The sequence below is a fragment of the Mus caroli genome, unplaced genomic scaffold, assembly GCF_978045245.1.
Source record: "Mus caroli unplaced genomic scaffold, Mus_caroli_1 scaffold_16, whole genome shotgun sequence".
NCBI classification, from domain to species: Eukaryota; Metazoa; Chordata; class Mammalia; order Rodentia; family Muridae; genus Mus; species Mus caroli.
The window spans coordinates 61,219,415-61,242,548 of NW_028227271.1; the positions used below are offsets into that span (position 1 = coordinate 61,219,415).

Genomic DNA, 23,134 nt, shown 5'->3' on the forward strand with positions numbered 1-23,134 from the left:
AGGAGGAAATGACCAGAGTCAAATATTAACAGGAGAAAATTGTTGTGAATAATTTCAGTAAATTTAAATAAATAAATGGTTGTGAACAATTTAAATACAAATGTAGGCTTTATTTATTGCCATGAGCTATCAGAGCTGTTTTACTTAACTAACTGCTTCTTGGATCCTCTGGTGCGTCCCTCCTCCATTCAGGTTATATTAGTTAGGGTTTTCTAGAGAGAGACTGGTTGAATGAGTGTTATGATTTGTATATGCTCAGCCCAGGGAGTGACACTATTAGAAGCTGTGGCCCTGTTGGAGTAGGTATGTCACTGTCACTGTGAGCTTTAAGACACTCATCCTAGCTGACAAGAAGCCAGTATTCTGCTAGCAGTCTTCAGATGAAGAGGTAGAACTTTCAGATCCTCCTGAACCAAGCCTGCCTGGGTGCTGCCATGTTCCTGCCTTGATGATAATAGACTGAACCTCAGAACCTGTAAGTTAGCCCCAATTTAATGTCCTTATTAAGAGTTGCCTTGGTCATGGTGTCTCTTTACAACAGCAAAACCCTAAGTCTGTGTGTGTGTGTGTAAATTGGATTTATTTGAATGGATTACAGGTTATAGTCTATTCCAAAAATGTCTGTCTCCCAATGAAAAGTCCAAGAATATAGTAGTTGTTCAATTAAGGCTGGATGTCCCAGATGGTCTTCAGTATAAGCTGGAATCCAGGAGAACTAGGTTTTAATGTCAGCGAAAGAATGAACTTGCCAGGGAGAACAAGGGCAAGCTAGCAAAGGGCTTAATCTTCTTTCTTTTTCTTTACTTAGCCTGCCTAAAGGTCCAGATAAAAGGTGGATCTTCTCATCTCAGTGATATGGATTTAAGATAGGTCTTATCTTAAATAGCTTAATTAAGAAAAATCTCTCACAGATATACCTAAGTTCTTGTGATTTAGTTAATTCCAAATGTAGTCAAGTTGACCACCATAAATAGCCATCACATATATTTCAGTGATCTAGTTTCTAGGCTTGATCTTACTTGCCTCCATTTGTGTAAGGTGAAGTGCCTAGATTTAACCTCTCTCACCTCTCTTTCTAACACTCTTTCAGCTTAATTTTATGCATGGTTTTCAGTTGCATTAGTAAGTTACCCAGAGTTAATAGTGTATTGCTTTAGTCCTGATCTTTGATACCTAGTTGTAGTTTCAAATATGTACTCTTTCCAAGTAGATGTCAGGCAGGCTATACTTCGTCTACTTATGTGTAAAACTAAACTCTTGGGTTTTTTCCTCCTTAAAACTAGCTTTTCTTTATTGGTACAAGAAGAGACAGAACTTGCAAGCAAGGGAAATTATGTGCAAAACTTGAGCCCCACCCAGAAGGCGTGGAGAGGGAGGGAGAGGCCACCACGCGCAACCGCCGCGGTTGTCATCAGCACGCTTGGGCGGGACCACGACTGCACATGCGCAGTGCGGGGCCTGTCCGCCTCTCGGCGCTGTCAATAAAGTTTTAGCGAACAAGCGCTCCTTTTCCCCCGGCAAGATGGCGGAGTACGACCTGACTACTCGCATCGCGCACTTTCTGGATCGGCACCTGGTCTTTCCGCTTCTTGAGTTTCTCTCTGTGAAAGAGGTGAGGAAGCTTTGAGAAGGAGGACGGCGTAGGGATGAGAGAGGCGCCTGGAAACGCGGGGAGGCGGCCGCAGGGCCTACACACGTGCGAGCCGGAAGCCGGCTTGGGCCGCCCTGACAGACACGGGCTGGGCCCTGGGACGGCAGTTTCCCGCGTACCGCAGCGCTGTCGGGGTGCTCGGGGCGGTGGGACTCGGCTGCGCGTCCGGAGGGGTGAGGTGACAGCGCGGGGTTCTGGCGACGCCGAGGTCTTTGCTTCCTGGCCGGAGGCTCAGTATCCTGCGGGCGGCCATGTCTGTACTCGCCTGAAGCTGCGGTGGCTGTGCGAGAGCTTTGGGCTCGCCACGGATGCTGTTGGAAATTTCAGTTTTCTTTTTAGAAATTGAGTCTGTGGCCTTGGATTTGGGTTGTGTTCAGAATCCCACTATAAGATTCTCTTACATGTAAAAAGTAATATCTGGCATTCTAATTTCCTTGAAGTTGTGGATACTTTGCTGTGAATTTCCTGGTCATATTTACTTCATAGAAATGGAGCGTACGTTGTCAGATGAGAGTGAAGACCAAGAATAACCCACAAGCTGCAATGTAAACTTTGTTTTCTAGTGTTGATGTTCAGACTTAACGACGTATGATTCAGTCATAAATGTTCAATGAGATATCCTGAGTATGTAGTTTGGGGACTTAATACGTTTCAGTCCTAAATTTAGGAGTTTGTTTGGGGGTACTGAGAAGAAGTATTGAATTAGAACTGTTAGGGCTAAGTATATATTGGCTTTATGGAGAAATTGATGCATTTTACTAATTACAGTAAGTAAAATGTAAGGCTAGAATTTTGTCTAGAAGAGTTCATTTGTGCTTTCTGGACACAGATATCAGGGAACTGCAGATTCAGGGGCAGGTATTTTGTGTTCACTGGCAGTTTTCTAAAAAGTCTAGTAAAACTGTTTTGATGACATACGCTTCCAGATAGCTACGGTTTATATGACAGTTATAGTATTTATATTCATAGGAAGTTTTCTAAACAAGTGTATTGTCACCAGGGAACAACAAAATTAATTTTCAATAAATGCTGAAGAGTGTCTTGACAGGTGGGTCTTGAGCTTGATGGATATATTCTTTTTGCATTGAATTTTGTAGTCTGCACACTAGAGAGAAAAAGTTCTGTCTTATGTTTCATTTTCTGAGTACATATATAGATAGATAGATAGATAGAGATATAGATATATACATATTGAAGTCTCTCACCTTGCTAGTGTAGCAGAGATATTTTAAATCTGCCTGAACTTAATATTTTTGTGGTTTTTATGCATTTATGTTTTTAAGGGAAGCAGGGAAGAGTGTGTAAGTGTAGATTGTTTATTCATAGGCAAGGCTATAACTGAGACTCCGTGAAAGCATCTAAAAGAATGCTATTACCGTGGTACGGTGGCTTTAATACTTCATGAGGAAGACAGTTCCTAAATATTGAGACATAAACTATGAAAAATCCAAGCTAAAACTCCAGCATTTCACCATTGAAAAATGTAACCTTTTTTTAAGATTGATGTGTCTGTAAGGTAAAAAAATGATACATATCAGGCAAGTATTGACTAAATACTGTTAAAATTCAAGAATTTCTGTTACCATTAGTGGGCAAAAAAAGTACTTTGAAAGGGGGAATTGAGTCTTGGAAGCTAGGTAATTAGGACAGAGGCAGTGGTCATGATGTTTGCCAATGCTGATACATTTGTAATATGTTGGAGTATATAAGTTCCAGGAGAGAAAAAACTGGTTTCTAATCTAGGTTCTCCACATGGCCTCAGCACTTGAAATAGTTCTGCATAAAGGCTTTCGATAATCATTGAATAGTCAAATGAATTATGAATTTGCATGTCACAGTTTATTATGTGAAGTGTCAGGTTAGATGGTGAGTGCCAAGATAAGACTGGGTTTTGAATTTGGCCATGGGTTAGGATCTTCCTCTGTCTCAATTCCTCTGCACTTCAGAGGTTTGTTTTGTTTTGTTTTTGTTTTTGTTCTTTTGTTTTTCTATTTTAACCAGCTTCTCAATCATTCTACCTCTCAGTGTAAGCTCTGTTCACCTGATAGATTTGTTTGACTTTTGTGGGGGGGTTGTTTTCCCTTTGAGATAAGATCTTGCTTGCTAGGTAACCCAGGAGGGCTTTGAACTCCTTACCTGACTGTAAGTTTCCCAAGGACTGAATTTATAAAATTATATCACCATCCCCAACTTTCTTTTTCATCATATAAATGAAGTTCACCAACAGGATTATATACTTGTTTAATGTTTTTGAACTCCAATCTCATGATGTGACAGGCAGGCTGTCTACCACTGTGATCTATATTCCAAGCTCTGTTTTAGAAACAGTTTCCCTGTGTAGTCCTAGCTGGTCTAGAACTCCTGACTCCAGAGGTCATCCTGAGTCCTGGTATTAACAAATGTATATCAGCACCCCTGGCTTCATGAACTAATTCCTGAGTCATCTTTCCCTCTGTGAAGTCACCCACCTTATGACGGCAGTTATGAATACTGACCATCAGTGCTGATGGTTAATTTGTTATAGTCTACCAGTTTGTTCATCCATTCTAGTACTAAATGACTGTGTACTGTAAAGATTTTTGGGAATATACTTTAAATAGATGCACTCTTGTTTTGATATCTTACAAAGTTGTTGAGTCAAAGCATGTATGACGTCAGGAAATAAAAACCTTTTTTCTTTTTTCTTTTTTTGGGGGGAGGGGGGATGGGTTTCGAGACAGGGTTTCTCTGTATAGCCCTGGCTGTCCTGGAACTCACTTTGTAGACCAGGCTGGCCTCGAACTCAGAAATCCGCCTGCCTCTGCCTCCCAAGTGCTGGGATTAAAGGCGTGTGCCACTACGCCCAGCTTAAAAACCTTTTTTCTTAAGTGACTGTATTCTAGCTAGTAGGATTTGAATGTTCCATTTAGTCTTCATTCACACTAACACTGATACTCTCAGGTTTTTTTGTTTTGTTTTTTTATCATAGTTTTTATATACACTTCCTTTTGATTAATGAGAGCTTATGTTGTTTTGTTCATTTGATTATCTTGATTTGTTAGTGACTATTAAGATGTTTTACCCATTTCAGTTGGATTAATTGTCATTTGTTACTGTTTTGTTGGAGTTTTATATCTAATTTGGAACATTCACGTTTGATTCTGTGTTACATGGTTGTGAATCTTACGAGATCTTTCTTTCCTTTGCAAGATTAAACTCAGGAAATGAGTCTTATTTGGCTAAGTATCTCTCAGGTTCCTAACATATCCTAAGTAGCCTTCATGTTTGTGAGTCTGTGTGTATAATTTATTTCCTGTGAGTTAATATGTGTTTCCAGAACCCTTTGCAAAGCAAAAACTTGTCATGAGGTTGTTGACTTACAAAATTGGTTCTAGTTTAATTTTAGAAGTACAAGTGGAGAAGCATTTAAATGGTTGCATCTCTTCAATGAGAAAAATATAAAGGTAAAGGAGTGGCCACATCAAGGAGTGGTGGGTAGTCATCATGGGGATGCAAAGGATAGTAAGGAGGTAAAATATTTAAGAGCCTATTCCTAATTACCTGGGTGTGGAGAAGAAGAGAAGGTGTGGATACTTTTGTATATTGCATATCTTTCCTAGAACAAGTAAAAGATTGCTTGATAAAACAATGATTGAGATCAGAAGTAAATGGAAATGACATTGATTTTCAAATATTTGTATAGACAGGATATTTTGTGTAAATTGAGTGCTTCCTATATTGGTTTCTTTTCTTTTACAGTGTGTGTGTGTCTGTCTGTCTGTCTGTGTGTGTGTCTGTGTCTGTCTGTGTCCTGTCTGTGTGTCTGTCTGTGTGTCTGTGTCTGTCTGTGTCCTGTGTGTCTGTCTATGTGTCTATGTCTGTGTCTGTGTGTGTGTGTGTGTCTGTGTCTATATGGACAAACTCAAGCAGGTGATCCTGGGTGGTGAATCAATGATTTTATATACACTACACCAGTGTTCTACTACTGACCTGTATATCTAGCCCTATGACTCGTTCTTTAAGTAAAAATGGTGGGTGGGGGACCCTAGGGTGCATTGGTTAGCACAGCACACGCGTGGAGGTCAGAGAACAAAGGAGCACTTTGAGAAGTCATTTCTTCATTTTTGTGTGACATTCAGGGATTGAAACCTGTTCTCCTGACTTCCCAACACATACACAGACACATACATTTTCAAAATTGTTTCGTGAAGTATGGTTTTTAAATAAACTGAAGAACTTAAATATTCATTAATTTTTTTTCTTGCAGATTTATAATGAAAAAGAATTATTACAAGGAAAATTAGATCTTCTTAGTGATACCAATATGGTGGACTTTGCTATGGATGTTTACAAAAACCTTTATTCTGATGATATCCCTCATGGTAAGTTTGTTTATTTTTCATTTTTTATTGGTTATTTTATTTATTGATATTTTAAATGTCATCTCTCTTCCCAGTTTCCCCTCCATAAACCCCCATCCTCTCCCTCCCCCTGCCTCTATGAGGGTGCTCCCCAACCTGTCTACCCACTTTGCCTTGGCACCCCTGCATTCCCCTACCCTAGGTCATCAAGCCTCCACAGGACCAAGGGCGCTCCCCTCTCATTGATGCTAGATAAAGCAGTCCTCTGCTACATATCCAGCTGGAGCCATGGGTTACACACACCACCTGCCATGTGTACTCTTTGGTTAGTGGTTTAGTCTGTGGGAGCTTTGGAGTGGGTCTCATTGGTTGATAATGTTGTTCTTCCTATGGAGTTGCAAACCCCTTCAGTCCTTGCCCTAACTTCTCCGTTGGGGTCCCTGTGCTAAGTCGGATGATTTGCTGCGTGCATCCTCATCTGTATTGGTCAGGCTCTGGCAGAGCCTCTCTCTCAGGGACAGCTATACCAGGGTCCTGCCAGCAAGTGCTTCTTGGCAACAGCAGTGGTGTCTGGGTATGGTGTCTGCAGATGGGATGCATCCCTAAGTGGGGCACTCTTCTGGATAGCCCCTTTCTTTCAGTCTGTGTTCCACTCTTTGTCCCTGCACTTTGTTTTGACAGGAGGAATTCTGGATTGATATTTTTGAGGTGGGTGGGTGGCCCCATCACCTCATGGTAAGTTTTATTATTAGAACTAAAACTTGACAGTAGCTGAAAATTTATGTTTTATGATACGTGGAAGAACTGTAGCCAAAAGGTTTAGTGCTTGTGTTCTTAAAGTCATTGGATGAAAAGGCATAGGAAGGTTACAAGGATGCTAGGGGGTGTTTTTTCCCAGTGAAAGATCTGAATGGACTTTAAACATGTTCATCAGATAGATATCTTCAGATCATAGTGTGTGCCATCAAAGTTGTACTCTTTGTCAAAGTTGTATTCTATAGGCTGTCGGCTCACGATTTTCTGATGCTGCTGCAGTTTTTGTTCTCAGTGAGACTTCTCAAGGTGTGGTCACTAAGACTAGCATCATGAGTTAGCTTGGAAGAATTCCTTAGAAACACAGATTTTACACATAGTCCAGAAGTGTTTGATTAGGAACTGATGAGGCCCTGAAGTAAAGTTGGGGAACTATTAGGAGCTTGGTTTCCAAACTAGTTTAGTACAGGAGATAATTGTTGACAATGAAAAGAACAGAAAACTGGTCCCTGAAGTACTACAGGCTGGGCGTGGTGTTACACACCTCTAATCCCAATACCCTGGAGGCATAGGCAGGTGATTTTTCTGAGATTAAAGATAGCAAGTTCCAAACCTGCCACAGTTATGTAGTGCCTTGCCTCAAAAAATACTATAGCTTCCACCTCACCCCCACCCCCACGTCCCCCTGTGCATGGAACAAATTCTGGCTACAGCAGAGTGTTCTTTGTTTAAAATTGCTATCTTTCAGTATTTGATAACAGGTTTTCCCACCCAGCAACCCCCCTTTTTTGGACATGAGGTTGGAAGGTTTTCTGGGGTTTTTTGATTATTAACATATGTCTTAAGCACAGAGGTTTATAGAGAAATGTGTAGGGAAAGAAAAGGGCAGCCTATGTTGTGCCAGAGGTGGCTCCTAGAGTAAAGCATTGGCTGCGGACGCCTTATGACCTGGATTTGCTCCCTGGAGCCTACAGTAGAAGAGAGAACCAACCCTATGTGCTCACACAGATACTCCCCGTCATTCACCCAGAGAGGAACTATATTTAAAATTCAGTTTGCAATAAAAACAGTAACCATGTGTGGAGAAAGAAGCACTGCTCTAGGTTAAGAGGGCTGTGTAATGCAGGCATTGTTAAAGTCAATTAGCCTTTTTGAATTTGTAGGCAGCAACTATTTAACGTTAGTTTGTGATGCAAGTAAAGGGTTTTTTTCCTGGATTTTTGTATTTTTTTTTATTATGTGTATGAATGTTGGCCTGCCTGTATGTTTGTACACCATGTGTGTGCCTGGAGCCCTAAAAGGCTAGAAGAGGGCTGAAAGGATTTGCAGCCCCATAGGAGGAACAACAATATGAACTAACCAGACCCCCCAGAGCTCCCAGGGACTAAACCACCAACCAAAGAGTACACATGGTGGGACTCATGGCTCCAGCTGCCTATGTAGCAGAGGATGGCCTAGTCAGTCATCAGTGGGTGGAGAGGCTCTTGGTCCTGTGAAGGCTCTGTGCCCCAGTGTAGGGGGATGCCAGGGCCAAGAAGCAAGAGTGGGTGGGTTGGTGAGCAAGGGGAGGGGCTGGAGATTCTCACAGGGGAAACCAGGAAAGGGGATAACATTTGAAATGTAAATAAAGAAAATATCTAGTAAAAACAAAAAAAAAAATCTGAGATATTGTGCTAATAGATATTGTGTAGGTTTTATCTTTATTTTGATGGTGGTATAGTAAACAGGATCTATGGAATTTGGTTTGTGAAATTACAGTTTGTTTATAGTAAAAAAAAAGATCTTAACTAGATTAAAATTATAGTCTACATAGTAATAATATAAAGACCCCTTAGTGTAGTGACTGCACAAAAATTCTAGGGTAGTAGTCAGTCAATAGTTGAATAGGAACAAATAGGAGACTTGAAATGAAAGCCAGATCACAAGGGACATTTCCTGCCTATTTTCAGCACCACCCACCCCTGCTCTTCATAGTAGTTGTTGCTTTCCTCTCCACAGTAGGTGGATGGGTCCCTTTTCTTTTATGTGCCTTTGTGGCTCTAGCAAAAGGAAATTGTGAATTTGAGGAAGTTGTTGAGTTGGTAGTTCCTGGCATGTGAATTGAAAGTATGAGGAATAAATAAGTGTGTATATTTGAATTAATGAAAACTTCTCTAGACAGTCCCATGGAATCCTGTGGTTTAACTTTCTAGTACTCATGTTTTTCATTAGCTTTGAGAGAAAAAAGAACCACAGTTGTTGCGCAGCTGAAACAGCTCCAGGCAGAAACAGAACCAATTGTGAAGATGTTTGAAGATCCAGAAACTACAAGGCAGATGCAGTCAACCAGGTAACCTTCTAATTTGAAGTCTAGTTCTCTTTGTTGGACTAATGTAACAGTTAAACTCATATCCTATAGTAAAATTCATGACATTAAGTGATGGTTTCATTCGTTTACTTTCACTCTTTATCTTTTGAGGGGTGGAATTCCCTAACAATGAATGTTAATACTTACTTTTGTACGTGAGTGTTTTTGTTTATGTGCACGTATACAAGTCTGTTGTACTTGAAGCTCAGAAGATGGGGTCAGATCCCTTGGTACTGGAGTTAGAAGTAGTTGTGAACCACCAAATAGGTGCTCATAGCATCAAAGCCGCCTCTCTAGTCGGAGTACTAGTTCTTGAAAAGAAGCTTTAAACCTAATTATTCATACCTGCCATGGCAGCACCATATTCTCTGCCCCTTCTAATGAGACATTTGGCAGGATCTGGAGATTTTGAATGGTAAAATTTGAGAGGGAAGTATAGAGGTCGGTGTAGAAGAGCTAAGCATCCTGTGCACAGGGCGCCTTTCCCTTATTATGTAGAAACTTTGTTTCCAGTGGATGCCTAGGATGCTTGGGATGCTTTCTGAAGGAGAAACTTGAACTCACTTATCACATTCTCTTGTATTCTTTCAATGTCTGTACGCATCCCAGCTAAGATTATTTTATTTCTAATTTCTTTTTGCTAGAAACAGACTTTCTTGTTTGGTTCCAAAATAAGATATGTTGCTTTAACCTTACTTAATGCATTGGAGCCTTAGGAGTTATTAGAAATATTTAAAAGTAAAGTGTACTAAAGCAGAATGCTACTGTTGTGAAATGTCTTAGCTAACCTACAGGTGCATTCACTTCAGAATTGGTAGTGATCTTGCCATGCTGTAAGTTTCTAGAATATGTTGTGTTCAAATCAAAATTGTAAGACATTGTGACTTGGGAAAGCATTACGTGATATCCCTAGAAAAGCTGCAGACCTGACCCATGTTGTAATATGATCTGTACCTACATGCTATGGTATTTTGAATAGGAATGGCCCCCATAAACTCTGGTGTTTGAATGCTTGGCTCATAGAGGGTGGCACTATTAGGAGGTGTGGCCTTGTTGAAGGAAATGTGTCGCTGGAGGCTGGCTGTGAGGTCTTGTATGCTCAAGCTAGGCCTCCTGTGGCATTCACTTTTGCCTGGGGATCAAAATGTAGAACTCTCAGCTCCTTCTCTAGTACTGTGTCTGACATGTTTCCTTCCATGATGATAATGAACTAAATTCCTGAAACTGTAAGACAGCCCCAATTAAGTATTTATAAGCACTGTGTGGTTATGGGGTCTCTTCACAGCAATAAAACTATAAGATATGTGCCATATTACACTATATGCATGTGCAGAAATACATACAGATACACAGATAAAAAGTTGTGTTCAAAGGAGAAAGCCATCTTTCTGTTTGAATGTGCATATATCTCCACTAGACTATTTACTTACAGTGTTATAAAGCTTAGTTATAGCTCTTCTGCCCTCGTATCAGTATCTAGAAAGTGAAAGTTGAAATAATCCAGATGTTAGACTAGAACAGACATTTTAGGACATGGTAAGGCACTAAAAGATTGGAAGTGGGGTCTGAAGAGATGCCTTAGCTGTAAAGACCATTTACTGCTGCAGAGGGCTAGAGTTTGGTTTCCAGCCCAATTCAGGTGACTCACAACTGCCCTTAAGTCCAGCTGTAGGGGCCCTATGTCTCTGGGCCTCTGTACACACCTGCAGCAATGTGTATAGTACTCACACAGGCACACATACACATAATTAAAAATAATAGAAATAAATCATAAAAGATTAGAGATGATGAAATTAGGGTAAGAGTAGAAGGCGCATATGGTGTGTTTACCATAGAGTAGAGCAGTGCCTTTCTTAAGTGTTCTTAAGGTCACAGGTGCTGTGCTGATTGTTTGTCACCTTGACACAAACCAGACCAGTCTGGAAAAGGGGAACCTCAGGAATTGATTGCTTCCATCAGATTGGCCTGTAGGCAAGTTTGTGAGGCATTTTCTTGATTAGTGATTTCTGTGGGAGGGCCCAGCCCAAGTGGGGGGTTGGGGTAGGGGGGCAGTGTCAGCCCTGGGCAGGTTGTCCTGAGTTGTATAAGAAAGCAAACTGAGTAAGGCATTGGGGAGCAAGCCAGTAAGTGGCATTTTTCAGTGGCCTTTGCATCAGCTTGGGCCTCCAGGTTCTTGCCTTGAATTCCTGCCCTGACTCCCCTCGGTGATGGACTGTGACTGGGAAGTGTAAGTTCAGGGAACGCTTTCCTCCACAAGCTGCTTTGTTTGAGAATATTGAATCACAACACTGAAAAAACTAAGGCAGAAACTAGGTTGAAAACAAATGACGGGATTAAGTGTTACAAAGTCATAATCTACCAATCTCCTTACATTTTAGAGTATTTGAACTATCTGAACATATAGTATTTGTATTTCATATACATTCCTAGAAATAGCCGGAGACAGTGGAAGTTGGAACTTTGTGCACATTTTGTATTCAGTATTGTATTCAGTATTTGAATGTTCGGGGCCCCTCCCAGTTAGGTTGTCAGTGAAGTTATGCTTCCAAAGCATGCCTCAGGGCACTGCATATCCCCACCTGAAGAAACCTAAGAAGCCCCTTTCCTTTCTGAGAATGTGAAAATAAGCATCTTGACTTCCCTCAGTGTCTTGCTGTACATGTCTCTTACTAGTTCATTAGGAGCTAGAGTTAATGCAAAACTAACTTATGAAAGCTAAGTTGGGCTATTTGGTAGCTTGATAGGGTTAGTAATTGTGTGGACTTTGTAAACCTTGTGACATAGGCATCTTCTAGATTTGGTCTTAAGTCAGAGCTTAGGAAATATAAAAGAAAATTCAAGCTTGTATTATCCTTATATCAAAATTTGACATGTGCTATTTGTTTTATTCTAAAAGTTGTATTTCTGCTTAAGTATTAAGAGATTTAAAGTGACTTAGGATGATAACTTAGAAGACAGAGCTGCTCATTTTGTGTTCGGCAGTGAGTAAAGCATAATAACGCTCACTTTTCCAATATTAAGGGATGGCAGGATGTTATTTGACTACCTGGCAGACAAACATGGGGTAAGTTGTTTTTTGTTGTTGGTTTTTTTTAAAACATTAAAAAATGGTTATGTTCTGAAAAGTTCATTAGAGACTAATGCTGTGCACAAATAGTTTGGCATAAGAATATAATTCTTAGATTTATTTAACTAAATACAACTGGTATGGTTTTAAATGTAGTTTTTTTTTTTTTAAAAAAAAAACAAAACCCTCAGCCATGATATCTCATAATCCTCTTTTGGTAATAAATCCCCACAGTGCTTGTCATTTTGTGAATCATATAACAGTAGCTCATGTTAGCGCCAACAGAAGACCAAAGCCTAGAGAAGGTGTGTGTGTGGGGGGTGTCTCTTTTTTTCCCTCCCTCTTCCTGAGCCCCCAGGACTCTGAGATTTTTGAGAACAGGATATTGCTTTGTAGGCCAAATTGTCTCTGAATTTGTGGTGCTCCTGCTGTCTGCTTACTGGCTTTAGGATTATATGCATGTGTCTAACTCACGATTTTTTCCCATGTGGGTTTACTTAAATAAGTGAAGGCAGAACTAGAATTGAGTTAAAAATTTTCTTTTTACAGTAGAGAACATTTTGGCTACCTTAGGGAATGCAGTAGCTCTTGACATTTTTATAACTTTCATTAATTTACAAATTTATAAGTAAATGTTATTTATTTTTTTGTACATACCTTTGATTTCTCTTTTGTTAGCATAGAGAATTTCACATTGTATATAATCAAACTTAACTTTTAAGTCTTAGCTCCCATTTAATAATTATGTAAATGGCTTGTTGACCAGCACATAATACTCTGTGGTTTGCTATAGAATATTTAGTAGTTTGTTGTTTGAAGTCTTCAGTTTTTTTAGATTTCTTCAGTTTGATTTTATTTACATATTCTCAAAGTTGATGTAATTTTGAGGCTAATTTTCAGAAAAGAGATGTTTATTGTATGTGTTCTTTGTGTAAGACCACAAAAATCTTGGAGGTGTATGTGTTCGTGGTAGTTGACTAGATTAGTCAACTTAGTAGACTTAGAGCAGACTTCAGTTATAGTCCATGCTATCAGCACTCTTCAGAATTCTTTTGAGATCAAAACTAAGCATTAAATTGACAGTTCCATTTGTGTGTATGTACACATACACAGTCATACATATATACAATCAAGTGTTTTTTGGTTATGGTATTATTGGTGATAATTGTAGGGAGACTTTAAAAGAATTGACTTCTTTACTCATCTAAAAGAGTTAAATGAGCAGAATTATATAACTTAACTATAGAAGGTTTTTTCCCCCCAGTTCAGGCAAGAGTACTTAGACACGCTCTACCGATACGCAAAGTTCCAGTATGAGTGTGGGAATTACTCTGGAGCCGCAGAGTACCTTTACTTCTTTAGAGTTTTGGTAAGTACCTGTTTGTTGTTTATTTGGTTGTTTCATTTTCCTCTTCTACTTTCAGAACTTTGATTTGAGTCTGTCTGTTAAATTTTACAACGGTCATTTGCAAAGGAGAAAAGTAATTTAGGTTAAAAAAAACTAGGGGCAGTTGCTTTGCAACAAAAGCCAAATAGGATACCTTGTTAAGGTCCTCAAAATGTATTGAGAGGGCTGTGAAGTGGAACAGAGTCACATACTCATGCAGCACAAACCTGGCAGTCAGTTTGATCTCCAGAAACCACATCAGGGTGCAGAGAACCAACTCTACAAAGTTGTCCTCTGAGTTCCATATTTAGGCTACAGCAGCCTGCATCCATGCACACAAAAATGTTTTTAAATACAACTTAAAAACAAATTGAGAAAGACTTTAATTTGACCTTGAAATCCAAAAATAGGAAACTATTAGTTTATAATTATATGAATTTTAGTATTAGCAGAATTCTGTCTTCTAATGGATTTTTGTGGTACTGTAAGCAGAATGAATGACTTTGTAGTTTAGTTCATGTTACCGAATCTGTTCCTCGTTCTGAACAACTGGAATCCTGTTTTAAGATGTTATATTTTAATACTGACCTAATTTATATTTATCTATATTCCCATTAATAGAAAGTGGAGAGAAGTGAGGTATGGAGACACTCCAGCAGTGTCACTAACTGGCATTGGAGGCTTTTGAGTCACTGTCTAGATTTGGTTCTTTTGCAGAGTAGAGAGAAAGGTGTATGAAGTCTGATTAAAACTCAGGCCTTCAACTTCACAAGATTTCTCGTCCTGTCTTCTTTCTAGATAATTGCAGTAGTAGGTACTTTCTAAAGTAATCAGAAGGCTCTTACCTAGCCTTTTATCTGAGAAGTTATAATTGATTACTCACTGGATTGATGAACAAGTTCGCAAAGCCAGTGGTTTGTCTACTTTATCCTAGAAGTTAAAGTCTGATTAAGACAGGGACTTGCTGTCTTCCAATCTTACATTTCTTTATTTTGTGTTGCTTTTTTCCCTTTAGTTTTCTATGTCACAAAGAAAACCACTTAGACCATGTTGTCTTTGGTGCCTTCAGTGGAACTCAGCTTTCCTGTTTGGGGTAGTTCAAAGGGCAGATCAATGTTACTCATCTCCTACACTAAAATTGCACAGGGAAACAAATGGTTTCTCTTTATTCCTAAGCTAGATTTAAAACATTATTTTTCTTTTCTCCTCATTTGCAATGAGTTTTTCTTTTATGGATAAGCTGTGATTTGCTCGCCAGTGCACTGAGGTAATCATGGATGTTAAACTTGGAGTGACTTATCAGAAAATTCCATCGCTTTTACCTTGAATGTTACCAGAGATTTAGGAGAGCAAAAGTTGATTACTTTGGGAATATAAACAGCTTAAGCTAGGACTGTGAAGCCAGAAGCCTGGTATGATTACAGCTACATGAAAAGAGCCGGTTATTCATATCATTTGTTACGCTGGGAGTGAAGTTTGAGAATGAAGATTTAGTGTCATGTTAGAGTCCCAGCACAGTAAATTTATTGTTGCTGGTCAGTGAGTGAACGTGCCATTTTCCTAAGACATGGAAACTTAAGGTAACTGCTGGAAATCCAGATATTGAAACTCTTCTAGTATATCCACGCTTGAAAGCAGGTTGCTATGAAGAGCCAACTGTAATGACATGGAGTTGAGCCAGGGTAGTGCACGTGAACCTTTTGGGGGTTACAAACCTTCCTAAGCTTGTACAAAAAGCTTTTATCTGACCACATATTGCATATTCTAGTTTTATGAGTGTCATGGTTATGTAGTATGGCTTTATAATTAGTCTAAAAATTTCTACAATAAATGTATTTTATAATTGGGAGTTTTAATATTTACTTTGAAAAGTTACGACATGTATTACCCTGTCTTTAAAAACATTCAACTCTATGCTGTTTCACTATTCCTAAGACATCCTATATTGGAATTCAAGTAATAAAATTTCTTAAAATTTATGTAATTTTCATTTAAAAATTGTCTCATTTTATACCATAAAAGGTTTGAGCTATGTAGAAGCTGTTTTCTTTTGGCATATTGATACTTAGTGCAAAGAAAGGAAGACTAGATGTTAATTATATTTTCTTGATTTAGATACAGCCATTAAAAATCTCAGGTGTTTAAAAGTTTAGTAGCAAAAATGAAAATATTGGTTTTGGTTTTGATGAAAATGACATGTTTTAGTTTAGTTATTTGTGTTTTTTCCATTTCTAGATTTTTTTTTTTTTCTCGTGGTTTCTCTTTTAAATCTATGGTTAAGGAAACATAAGCTATGAAAGAGCCATTGTAACTATGGGCTGAGATTAGAATTTGACTCTCCAAATGACCTATTGTAGGTCAGTGTTTATAAATTAAAGCTATGTGACCCTAGATTTATTTTTAAAGACTTGGTGGCTTTTCGAATATGTTGAGGAATGTCCGTTTGAATGTGAGACTTCTTTGCACTTTGCTCTAAAAGTATGTTAATTAAAATGAAATAAGGAGAATTGGTAGAAACGTTTGAATGGTTTTTGTTTTAAAAGTTGTACTGAATTTTTATTAAAGATCTGTCCTCACTATAGAACCCTTGGTTTATCTCTAAAATGTGACCATTAAGGAACTATTGAAGTAAAAGTGATTTTAAAATACCATTTCTTACTATATTTTTTTAAGAGTTTTTTTTTTTTCTTTTTCTTTTTTTCTTCCCAGTTAGAATTGACGATGTATTGACTGTCAATGGCATATCAGACCATTTAACAGCACTTTCCATCATGCACAGACACCTTGGGTAATGGTGACTTTAGCATCTTGGCCACAGTTTTGGCTCTGATATGCCTATTGGCTGTCAGTTTAAAGGGTATCTCGTTTATACCGAGTCCCAAGCATGGCTTATACTTCACTGTCTCTAATTGAAATATATATTGAGTCAGTTGTCTTTTAGTTCTAGGTAAACAAAGTAAGTGTATTAAATTTGATAGCATATTAGACTTGATGAAGTTTGTGTGTCAGGTGGGGTAGGTGTTTCCACTTAGGTTTGGTGCATGTATATGCAAAGTAATGATGGATTCCCTCTACCACTCTGTGCATTATTCCTTTGAGACAGTCTTTAGCAGTACCTGGTGTTACACAACATGTAATCCCCACTCCCAGCACTGTGGATATAGGTAGTTGTGCATATTTAAGTGTGGATCATATTGTAGGTATACTTCATGATAAAAATTGGAACAAGTAGCTTCTTGCTCATTTTTCAAAATTTAATTTATAGATATTATTTCTATTACTTGACTGCTCTGAGAGCTTGCTAAATGCTTTCGAAAACATTTGTGAAAATTACTGCAAATGATAATAATAATTATGTCAAAGTGCTATATCATCTCAGTAACCTCACATTTACTGAGATCTTAGCACGTGTTGGGTAATATACTTTTTGTCATGTTGAAGCTATGTGGAGGCAAACACAGGTGGCTTTGCCACCTATGGTAGCAGTGGCAGAGGCGAACACTTGGCTGGCTTTCTAATCATACTGTACAGTTAGATTTTAATATACACATTACAGATACATTCTGTTGTATAAATGCTTTGGTGAAAAGTGAATTCAGAATTTCATTTCATTTTGGAGTCAGGAATATTTTCTTCTCAGATGCCCTCCCTTGCTTTTGCTGCTTTAACACATGATTTTTTTCAGATTCATTTTATGTGTTCCCATTGGTGTGCTATAAGGGAATATTCTTTTGCAGTTTTAATCATTAGTTTGGTAGTTAGTTACTTACAACTTTGAATGGAATTTGTCAGTAACTTCTTTTATAAACCAGTAGGCCTGTATTTTACATTTTCTTTCCTGTCATATTTTTGTATTATTTCTTTTCTTGAGTCGGGTCTGTTAAGTGGTCCAGGCTGTCCTCAAGCTTGTGATCTTCCTGTCTCAGCTTTCCTAGTGCTGAGACAGCAATGTGCTCCTGGGCCCTCTTTGAAGTGCGTTTAGTATTTGTTTTATCTCATTTTGTTGGGAATGAGATTGAGGAGCTTTGGTTTCTTACACCTTCAGATCGTTAACATTAGCTTCCTTTGACTCTAAAGTGATGCATAAAGTAGTCACAGGTATACGGAATTTGATTGCGTATGTATTATCTGAAATAGATTATGCTAAAGTGATGCTGCTGTTTGCTAGCTTTAAAATTGCCTTTACTTTACAGTAAAGACCTGATATTAAAAGCCTAAGTATTTTTAAATACGTTATTTTGAGTAATTTACTATTGTGTTTCAATAAGGCCTGAAAATAATGAGTTTGTAGTAGAGATATAACTTGGATATGTCTTTAGGTAGGCTAGATGGATGGTATAAAATTTACCTTTGTTCTTACTGTATAATATTGAGGCTATTACTAATTATTCATATAGGTTCCAGCAACAGATAGAAATGCTTTAAGTTCGCTCTGGGGAAAACTGGCCTCTGAAATCTTAATGCAGAATTGGGATGCAGCCATGGAAGACCTTACTCGATTAAAAGAGACCATAGACAATAATGTAAGTTACATGTTTGGTTTGAGTCTCCGAAATTTCTTTGCACTTGTTATATTTTCTGATATATGCACAATATAAGAGGGGGGAAAATAAAAATCCTTCATATTTTGAATTTTTTTTTTTTTATGTTTATGGTTCTGCCTTGACTGAATACTCACTTGGTGGATAAGTTTCCCTAACCTTGAAAATGGTCACACTTGGTTTGACTGTTGTAGCTACCATGGCACTGAAAATGATACTGCCCTGTCAGTGCCTCCTACTGCAGAACGTTATTGCAGAAGATGAGTTTTACCCACAGTTAGTGTCACCCTCCCACCCACTAATTAAGGACCGTTTGCTTCATTCCTTGCTTTTAAAACATCTTTGGGTGGGTTCAAGCCTTGATCATAATATATGGTTAGTATCGCCTTAGAGTAGAGCCTTGTAGTTAGTTACACTTCTGAAATTGGTGTTTGTTTGCATGTCTGTTTTTCATATACTAATATTTCCTCTGTGTAATTTTCTTAATCCTTTAGTCTGTGAGTTCTCCACTCCAGTCTCTTCAGCAGCGAACATGGCTCATTCATTGGTCTCTATTTGTTTTTTTCAACCATCCAAAGGGCCGTGATAACATTATTGATCTCTTCCTTTACCAACCACAGTAAGTTACATCATTGTTTAATTTTACTTTTGATATATGATTTTTATGTGATTGTGTGGTGTGGTGTGTGTGTGTGTGCTCGCGCGCGTGTGTACGCGCGCACATGTGCTTGTGTTTGTTAATTGGGAAGCTTTACTACGTGTAGCTGTTACTGTAGGTCCTTCCGAATTGTTCTTAGGAATGGTCTCTGAACTAACAATATAGATATCATGTAGACTCAGGGCTTACCCTAGAGGATTAAGTGAGTTTGCATTGAATTCTCAGGGTTCTCCGATATCTAGTACAAAGCCAGTCTTCATTTCTATGGGTTACACATTTGTAACCATGTGAGAGAAAAGTTCCATTATTACTGAATATGTAGAGATATTTTATTCTTGCAATCATTCTGTAAATAATACAGTAGTAACTGTAAACAAATCTATATATTACATATTACAAGTAATTAGAGATTAAGTTATACAGGAGTGTATGCAAACAATATCTTACTTTTTATAAAGGACTTTGATATCCATAGATTTTGACACTTGGAACCAGTCATCTGTTAATACAGAGGGATGACTGTAAATTCAAGTGTAAGGAATAAAGGAATAAAGGCCTATGCTAAATTACTGGAAAGGAAAAAAGGAGAAGTGGGTGGTTATATTATGGGAAAATCTTTTTTGTATTGACTTGCTGTGTTCAACTTTTGGTTTGTCTTGGGTTGATAAGAAATGGGCACACTGCTCAGTGAATTTTGCGAATGACACCATTCTGTTGGCCAGAATTAATTTTATTTTTTATTTACTTTTTAAAAGTTCTCCCTATGTTACTGAAGTTTTTTTATGTAACTCAGTCTTACCTAAAATTTGATCATCTTTCTTCAAATCATGAATATACCACCATACTCAGCAAATCTTTAATTTCAAATCTTTCAGATATTAGGATATTTGTTTGTATATAAGTGTATGTGTGTGTATCACATGTGTACATACATATTCATGTTACAACAAATAAAGAGATAGATTGTGACTATAAGGCACAATAGAAATGAGTTGATTTAAAATGTGTAACATTGAATTTGTAGTATGGCTATGCTAATAGGTATATCTTCATCACCATACTACAACCACTAAATATTCTCAACTGATTGGAGAACAACTAGAAGAAAGTTAAGAAAATTAAAATATTAGGTCACAGCAGAGTTTGCTCACAAAGACTAATGGAAATGATATTTCAACAGAGTTTCCCTTTAGTTGTTTTATTAACAAGGAAAAGTCATTTATCAGTGGGGATTCGGTTGTTTTTTTTAAAAGACACACAACCAGAACAAGTGAACTTATTTGATGCTAGAATGGTTTGATAGCTCAGGTCAGGGCTCTGGTGACTTGCTTAGGAGAAGGTAGATGCTTTCCAAGTTATGGCTGTCCTTAGGCTACTGTCGTCACATGATGCATGATATTACATTTCACTTGGGCAGTCTAATATTCGGTCTGAAATTTCAAAGTGAAACAGTGCTTTCATGTAAAATTTATGTTTCAGTAAAGTCATTTAGATGACAGCATGGTATGAATCAGAACTTGCAGCTTTGTACATTTTCCGTTCTGTCAAAAGTTAAAACAAGAAGCAGACGTTCCTAGCTGCAGGAATTTGTGACAGATACTTTTAAGTCACATTGCAGTTCTAGGATGTTGCAGTCCTCACTGCAAGCACAAAGGAAAGTCCCATGCCTCTAAATTCATTCAACCCAGTTCCATTGAAAGTGATGCTGTAGTGTCGTCACATGCATTTAACTGAATTGTGTAAGCAATAAAGTGCTCCCATATGCTTGTCAATTGATGACAATATTTAGTTAAAAGAATCTATGCAAGAAAACGGAGTTTAAGAAACTGATTATAAAGACCTTCCAACATCTATGGAGCAGTGATGAGTGACTTCCAGGGCTCCTGAAGTGAGTTTTCCAGCTCACTTCTAATCGGCAATAGTGATGATACTGTTGTTGAGTTTCTTGTCATCGGATTCTGCTGATTTTCAGGTTGTCATTCTCTTGTACTACTTAAATGTAATTCTTAAATGCTTACGCTCTTAGGCTAAATGATGTTAGATGTTTTCTTTAGTTCACACTGAACTATATACATGAAAAAATGTGGGAATTTAGTGAATATAAAGTAACTGTTGTATTTTTACCTTAGGTACCTTAATGCAATTCAGACAATGTGTCCACATATTCTCCGCTATTTGACTACCGCCGTTATAACCAACAAAGATGTGCGGAAACGCCGGCAGGTGCTGAAAGATCTGGTGAAAGTGATTCAACAGGTAAAAATAAACTTAAAGCAGTCAGACAGTAGGTGTGATCTCTAAACGCTGGGGTGGGCCTTAGGAGAAAATATGTAAGTTGAGAGGGAAGTCTACATGAAACTAGAGAGAAATTAGCAAGCCCTGAGCTTACTTTTGCAAAATCGTAGGTGTCTTTATGATCAATATGGTATGAGTGATTAGTGCTTGGTGGAGCTGCTTGTTGATGGTTTATGGAGTTGTTGCCTGTTCCAGATGGTGACCTATTAAGTTGAACATTGTAGTAACAGTTCTTAATGTGGCAAAAGCCCCTGCATTTTGGCTTATGGAGCTTCTCAGTTGTAAATAAAATACCGAAAAAGCCAAAGAAATCGGATGTAATCTAAGAATGCATTTTACAGAGAAATGATTGCTATTGTAGGGTATATGTTCATATCTGAAAAGTACATCATTGTTTATTGACTAGAGGAGACTAGGTATTAGAATTGAAAATTGTGGAATGATTCTAAGATGAGAGTTTAGAGACTTTAATTTGGACATGTGACAAACTTAATGTGTTATCTGAGGTAAGGGTTCGATTGGGTGCTTTGAGAAGATGGTATTGGATTAGCTGTGAATTGGCATTATGTTAAACAGTGCTTAACAAGATTAACTGGACATTTGGCTTAATTTTGTAGGAGTCTTACACATATAAAGACCCAATTACGGAATTTGTTGAATGCCTATATGTTAACTTTGATTTTGACGGGGCTCAGAAAAAGCTGAGAGAATGTGAATCAGTAAGTATGAATTTTTACTAAGCAATTTATATTCTTAAATTTCAAGATGTAGTAAAGTATTGAAGTAATTGAATAAGAAAAATTAAACTAAATGGTATATTATTGACAGAATGAAGACACCTAGTTGGTATTGTCTCCTTTAGGTTACAGAAATTAAAACATCAACTATCGGAATTCATCTGAGTCTCCTTAATTCTGTTTCTCTAATCTGGTTCATATGTACATGCATACCACTGTGATCCCCTTATTTATAGATGGGATTACTTGTAGAAAAGATTAAATTTAACATTTCATATAAACTAGGCAGTTTATTACAGTTATGTTTTTATACCTAAATTTTCCTATTTACTTAAAAATAAAGTTCTTTCAGAGCAAGTCTGGAGTTCGATATGTAAACCAAGCAGTCAGTGGAGATACATGCACCTGCTCTACAGTCTCCCAAGTGCTGGGGTTAAAGGCCTGCACCATCACACTCTGCTGCTGGGTTGTTTTGGGTTTTTTTTGTTTTTTTGTTTTTGGTTTTGTTTAATTTTTAAACAAGTTTCCTGTTTTTTAGTGGCTGTAGGCACACATGTGGAAGTCAGGACAACTGTGGAATCTTTGTTGTTGTTTTCCTGTTATATGGCTTCCAGAGGTTTAATTCTGGTGTTTGGCTTGCATGCTGTGTGCTTTATCCACCAAGCCATCTCCAGCCATGCCTCATCTATTTGTTTATTTATTTGCTCATATTCCCAACATATTAGGGGTTAGGTGAGGGTGTGTACACATTTTGCTGTTTATCTTAAGGTGATCCTAGGCTCATGATCACTATACCTTAGGTTTCTGAGTGGAGAGATTGAAAGTGTGCAATCCCATCCTCAGATAGTTTTGTCTTTTAAAATCAAGTTACGAGAACAGAATTCTCAGTTTAGCTAAGAGCTTGTTTCTCTAAGAGAAAAAATGTACATAAACATTGTGGCAGACTTTGAAAATTAGTCAAAATAGGAAACTAAAATCTTCCTTGATAGTTTGTGTCAGTATAACCATATGAACATTACAAATGATATATACATTCCTTTTGAAATAATCTCTTTTAGTTATTACTGTCTTTGAAATAGGAGCTGTTCATTGCAATGTTTCCTAACCCTGTCTTGTTGTTGTAGAAAGTTCATTCCCTTAGTTCATTCTTTATTGTTAAGTTAGCTAGAGCATGTTGTACAAAAAAAAATGTATCAAGGAAGTTACTCTGTTAACCTCAATCATCAATAAAACAAGGAGACATTGGTAATTCCTGGAGAGTTTTTAATTTTTTCTTGTTATTATTTATTTGTTTAAATTATTAAGGATTTGGACATGAGCAACATTCTAAAGAGTACTATGTTGTAGGATTTTTTTTA

At 37.8% G+C, this 23,134-nt stretch overlaps 1 protein-coding gene across 1 annotated transcript in view; it reads left to right on the forward strand.

Annotated features, from left to right (window-relative positions):
- Window positions 1–1,467: 1,467 nt before the first annotated feature.
- Eif3e (eukaryotic translation initiation factor 3 subunit E) overlaps window positions 1,468–23,134 on the forward strand; it is a 32,972-nt gene continuing 11,305 nt past the window's right edge. The window contains exons 1-9 of the mRNA XM_021182960.2: window positions 1,468–1,612; window positions 5,898–6,012; window positions 8,956–9,073; window positions 12,113–12,155; window positions 13,423–13,527; window positions 17,943–18,068; window positions 18,581–18,705; window positions 20,874–21,000; window positions 21,657–21,758. Of these exons, the coding sequence (XP_021038619.1) occupies window positions 1,523–1,612; window positions 5,898–6,012; window positions 8,956–9,073; window positions 12,113–12,155; window positions 13,423–13,527; window positions 17,943–18,068; window positions 18,581–18,705; window positions 20,874–21,000; window positions 21,657–21,758 (951 nt within the window). The 5' untranslated portion in view covers window positions 1,468–1,522. The remainder of the gene's footprint in view (window positions 1,613–5,897; window positions 6,013–8,955; window positions 9,074–12,112; window positions 12,156–13,422; window positions 13,528–17,942; window positions 18,069–18,580; window positions 18,706–20,873; window positions 21,001–21,656; window positions 21,759–23,134) is intronic.